Source organism: Amphiprion ocellaris, chromosome 7 (genome assembly GCF_022539595.1).
Source record: "Amphiprion ocellaris isolate individual 3 ecotype Okinawa chromosome 7, ASM2253959v1, whole genome shotgun sequence".
NCBI classification, from domain to species: Eukaryota; Metazoa; Chordata; class Actinopteri; family Pomacentridae; genus Amphiprion; species Amphiprion ocellaris.
The window spans coordinates 30,216,854-30,222,853 of record NC_072772.1 but is presented as its reverse complement, the minus strand read 5'-3'; the positions used below and the strand labels follow the sequence as shown (position 1 = coordinate 30,222,853).

General features: G+C 41.6%; 1 protein-coding gene across 15 annotated transcripts in view; it reads right to left on the bottom strand.

The window, feature by feature from the left end:
* Positions 1-2,988: 2,988 nt before the first annotated feature.
* Positions 2,989-6,000, bottom strand: part of tenm4 (teneurin transmembrane protein 4) — a 155,652-nt gene continuing 152,640 nt past the window's right edge. For all 15 annotated transcript variants that reach the window (XM_055012080.1, XM_023262741.3, XM_055012081.1 and 12 more), the window contains one exon: positions 2,989-5,935. In XM_055012080.1, coding sequence (XP_054868055.1) covers positions 5,177-5,935 — 759 coding nt within the window. In that variant the 3' untranslated portion in view covers positions 2,989-5,176. The remainder of the gene's footprint in view (positions 5,936-6,000) is intronic.

Here is a 6,000-nt window from a genome sequence, read left to right as displayed (position 1 = left end):
CGCATCTAGTGGTTACTGTCTGAACTTGCAGAGCTTCCAGTAAGAAACCCCACACTGTGAATTTGTGAGGGCAGCTTTGATATAGCTCCTCTTCACACATTATTGATTATCTTGGCGATGTGTATCTCAGTGAAAATGACTGAAAGCTATGTAATGAGTCACTCATACTAGCACAAAGGTCAAAACTGTCAGGTTATGTTGCCCCTCAAAGGGGCAGTACAGGCTCTCTCACAGGGCTCTTAAGTCTCATATTTTGGAAAATAATGCCTCTCATATTACGAGCATGCAGCATTGTACTGCTTAAGGTGCTAGTATTGCACATTTTCCATCTTCCCTTTGCAGGTCAGCTTGTATGAGAGGCAGCACTGGCCTCTGTATGACCCGCAGAAATATGACACCTCGAAAACCATCACCTCGGTTTCATTTCCAGGGCTTAGACTTCACTGAGTGCTTCTGTTGCTGCTGTGTTTTGTCATCACGGTGGGCATCCAAATGAGACCCAAACCTTGAGGAAAATTCAGCCTCACTCCTCTATGGCCAGTTGGTTTACCATTCCCTGCCCCATTAGCTTTTATTATTGGTCCACCATTTGCATAACTGGTAGAGAGGGGAATGTGGACCTGAATGATTAAAGGCCGAATCCGAGGCAGTCCTATCCATTCAGGCATATGGTGTTATGAGGCTACACAGCAGATGTGGACCATCATACGAACCAGTCATTTTATGGATGTTGGGAAAACTTGTGTAGCCAGTCATGGCAAGGTGCTGCATTTCATCAACTACATCGCTGATCTTCAGCAAAAAATAAACACACCTGGTTGTCATGTAACTGCAGTACAGAGGAAAACAAGACAGCAGGTGTTTCATTTTCATGGTTATTTTCGGACTACGTACAGGATTCGTTGAGTGAATGGATGGTTGGGCCACAGCAGGAATCAACCTTTTGCTGATTTTAACAGCAAATACCTTTGCCAGTGTTTATTCAACACTTGGGCTCAGGTTGGTAAAATTATCAGTGAGAGGAAACAGATGAAGTGTGAAAGCAACGTGAAGATATCTCTCCACATCAGCCTCAGCACAGATAATGAGAAATAGTTCATGCATGCGCTTTAGAGGAAAGTTTTGCCTTCCATTGCCAACTGGACCTGGTGAAATCAGGCTAAAAGCAGCATTTTATTCCCTTTTCTCACATAAACAGCTGGAAGGGCTTAGTCAAATATGAATGTAATAGTAGTTAAGTGAATGGGGGTTCAAATTCAGAGTTTGGCTGATATGGTAGAGCTGTCAATCTCTGAAACTAACCCAGCCGTCTGAAAAAGCAGAAGAACAGACAAAGAAGCACAAGAGCAACAGGATAAAAAGAGGAGTTGAAAATGATTTCATTTTGTCTGATTAATACAACCTTTTGCATAACCATTTTCAAAACAGACACCAGCCTGTGTTATATGACTTGCAATAGGATCCAAAGATGATGTGTCTTTTGTAGCCATCACAATTTGTTGCTTTAATCAGTAAAATTAGAAAAAATTCACACCCTACAGCAAAAACAGCTAAAATGGAAAAGTCTTGAGAATTGAAGACGTTTGTCAGTCATTACATCTCCATGCCACGTACTGTTCTCCTCACCTTCTACTTGTGATGTCACAAAGTGCAGGTGCAAATGATCAAAAGGTGAAAGTAGTACATTGCACTATTGTCATTGCAGTGTGGCATTCTTTGAAAAAACATCTTCCTTGGAGTTAATTCATTAGATTGCAAACATTTATGTTCAAGGCTGTCAATGCTCTGTTGTTCCCACAATATGTTCAAATAAATGCTTCATTACACTTGATTCAGTATCAGTTACATATTAAACTTCCAGTATTGGAATACACTCTTGCCCACTCCTCTCTGCTGGAGGCGTTTAGGTAAATTTACCGTTATTATGATTCCACCAAAAGACTACAGCCCTCCAGGCTAAAGGACATTTTCCCTCTCTGCAGTCCTGCTACAATTCATCCTTGTAGCAAGACTCTCTGTTCACTGTAAAGAAACCCTCTGTTTTTTTTTTACAGAGGCATGTATGGTTTGAGGCTCAGGCTGTCTCAAGGAAAATGAGAGCAACAGATCTGAAATTTACTTTTGTGTAGTCAAACTAGCTGAAGCAAACATTAGGAGTGTGATCGTCTCCTATGATGCTTGTCCTTCATGTGGGGAGATCAGCAGTTTCCTTGGCTCACATTAAAGCAAAGCAGAGAGGAACAAATGCGAGAGAGCTGTCTTCTTAGGTAAAACAGGCCATCACGCTTTCTTCTGGGCACCGAGCTCGGCTCTGCCTGCAGTGAGTGTAAATGTTCCTGGCTCCCTTGCCGCCGCCACATACTGTCAGCAAACTCCCGAGCCACCCTGCCTGCTAACAGGATTAGCCCCTGAGCTCCACTTGTTTCAACAAAGTTATCAAGTTTAAAAAACAGTCTCCTGGTGGCTTTTGTAACATCAAAGGATTGTTCCTCAACTTTGACAGGTTAATTAATAGTCAAGTTCTGCACAGCATCCCTCGAGGCTTGCTTGTCTTATGACAGTTAAATACATTCATACTGTAGAGAAGTTTTTATTAGGAGTCTCTACTTTATGTGCTGGTGATTCAGCCACATGTTCACTCCATGTGAGGATTTAATAGGTTCAAAGTCTAAACAGGTGGTAGAGCGTGTTTAACTAAATAATGGCACATGGCGCAATATTACATTATCATATTGCATCAAATTATCCTCATTAAATTCCTTTAAAAGATGTTGTAGGGTGAGAATGAATAAATATATAATGTACCAAAAATGCAGATGAACAGTAGAACATGTGCAAGCAGCGTAATATAGATATCACTAAGTTCAGAGACAAGCGTGGTGGCAAAATTAATATAAAACGCATAAAATGAATCTGACATATGTCTCAATTTACAGCGATGGAAACTATTTTTTCTTGTTAAACATTATAAAACACAATCACAAAAAATAAACACAAAATATTCCCTTTATTTTTTTCTACCTTAAGACTACACAGGGTCACCGATGTAGCTCTAAGAGGTATCTACATTTGCATTTTATTTACAGCTTACTTTGATGTCTCCATATTTACACAGTCAAAGCGCTAAAAACACAGTGTTAAGAACAAACCAAAACTCAAAATGTTTCCAAAACTTTAGAAAAAGATACAGTCTTATGATGCAACAGTTCTCAGTGCAATATTCCACAATGCAAATATCCTTCATTCATATTATGTAGAACATACATATTTTTTTGGAAACAAAATGTCACTGAATCAACCAACATCAGAAAAAAAAAATAACCCATGTACTGTTTACTTTATCTTTTGTACAGATTGAGACACTCAACCATGCTCTCAACACCCCTACACACACAAACGAGTTCATATGTTTGATGGACAAAATGATAAAGTCAAGAGTGTGCAGTGGCTTGGCATAGTTCAAAAAGTACCAGACGTCAAATCAACGTCACAATTTCCAAAATAGTCTCGACTCCTCTTGAGTTTTCACATCATGACATTTTCGAATGAGCAGAAGTAAATTGTCCTTTGCAGTATCCACTGAGGGGGACACGGATATATGGGAGCTAGAAAGAGTCCACGTGGGTTATTTCCAAGGTTGGCGTGTATAGACGACCTTTAGTCTGTAAACGGGAACTAGTACACCTGCAGGTCTAATGCATTTCAGCCAGCCATGGGACCAAGTGGAGCCCTATTCTGGGGAATGAAAGCACTTTCGATGCTGACCTGCGGGCAGCCCTTAGGGCAAAGGCAATTTGTATCTTTCATCTTACCCACAACACAATGCAAAGCCTATCTGTCTCAGCAGCCAATATGTTGATGTTGCGTGTATCGCTGATGAGACTGGTTTCTTTGACGCTCTTTGTAGTCTCACGTTTTAAAATTATTTTCATCCCAAGCTCCATTTGATTGGACACTGTGGTGAGGAATACTGACTTAAGCTCACTAAACAAACAGTGCCTTTCATATGCAACTGAGATCAGTAGAATGCAGTCGGTCTAATGAAAAACACAGTAATTGATTTAACTAAATCACCTTTCAGAGTTTATTCCATGTGTTCAAACACCCTTAAGTATTGTTCAAGTACAACAATTAACAATAAAAGGGACAATAGTTCACATTTTTTTTTTAAATTCACATTTGTTATACTGTTAATTCATATAGCTATTTATAAAACAAAACTAAATTATAATTCAAAACCATTCCTGTAAAATACCTTTTGTTGTTTAATACAGACAATAATTCCACAGTATTTTCGTACAGGGTTGGCTCTTCACTATTTTCATAATCGAGTTGTTTGACCACAGTCAAATGAAAAGGAGCAGAGAACAATTTCTTCTGTTTTAAATAAAATACACACCAAATAAAAAAAGTGACCTCATATCCCTTTGTTGGCTTTACCACACAATTTAAGCTTAATTAAGCAGTTTTGCTAATTTTGTAGTTCATAAAAAAGGCTAACATGCACAGTCAGGGTGCACTGAAGCCTTCCAAGCTAAGACCACAAATGAGTATCGAGCCTCCTCTTAAAAAATTACAAGACATCACACAAATGAAGGTGCTTTGACAAGTTCAGCTGGGGTTTTGATGAAGGGCTCTACCGCCAACAGAAATCTCTCTCATTATTTATGGATGACTGGGGCTATATGAGGGTTTCAAGTATAAAAAAGAAGTGATTAAAAGAGAAGGAATCTCCTTGGCTGAGGCGCAGAAAAGGCAGAATGGAGCAAGCTTGTGAATAACAATCTGCAAGTCTGGCAGCAGAGTGAGCCAGTGAACATAATGCATTACCAATACTCCTCTTGGATTCCTTTGAACAGAATCACCAACAGGGATGAGGAAATGGAGTCACAAAAATGAGTCAAAGACATCGCAAAATTTCATCCTCTAGCAGCCGCACTTGGAGGGCAAAGACTGTTAAAGAATCTTCAAAAGGAGAAGGGCACTCTTCCATTAATACAGTGCAACTGATTGCAACCATTTTGTTTTCTTTTTTTTTTTTTTTTTTTTTTACAGCATATTAAAAACCAAGTTGAGCACAGTCAAAGAAAAAAAAATGTGGTCATGTACACAACTGTCTTTGGCAAGAAGTCCCATGTCCTACATGTGAGTGTCACTCGGGAGCCTCGTGTTCATGTCACCTTCGGCCCATTTCACTCTGTCTCATGAAATGAATGTTGTTGACACTGTCTGCCAGCTCAGGGTATTGGTCAACTGAAACCACGTAGTAGCCATCGTAGCCTTGCACCTTCCCTGAGCCGAGGAGCTGCTGCTTTTCTCCTTCAGTCCAGGTTCGCGAGCCCTCCTCCCCGTCCCTTAGTCTCTGGCGCTCCCGGGCCCAAGCCTGGGCAACAGCTCTCTGCCGGGCCAGCTCCAACACTCGGGCTTTCTCCTCGTCCACGCTGCTGCCGTAACGCGTATTCAGACTCAGCGCGCCATATTGCAGCTGGATGTCAGTAATGCGCCTAGTCCTGCCGTTGAAAACAGTGTTGACCTGAGACACTGTCACATTGACGCCATTCTCCAGAGTGCGCCGGCCCACCGTCATGCCAATGAGGGCCAGATCTCCCTCCACCGAGCCCAGTTTGACAAAGTAGTGGGAATCCATTCCCGTGATGGTGAAGTGCAGGTTTTCAAGATAGAACGCGTCGTTCAGAACCGCAGCCATGCGACGCCCGTCCTCGTTGGCCAAGCTGATGATGTCAGTGCTGATGCGACCGTCTCGGATGGCGAATTTCACCCCCTTTCCGAAGATGGAGCCACCAGAGGCAAAGATCTTCTTGTCTTCCGTCTGAGGACATCCGGCACTTTTGGCTCTGTAGATTTGCCCAAAACGCTCCAGCTTCACAAAGGCCTTCAGCTGCCTCTGAACTTCACACTGAACACCCAGCAAAGACTGCAAAGCAAAGACAATGGTGTTTAGTCACACAGCCCCCGCAGCTGAGACATACACAGTAAAAT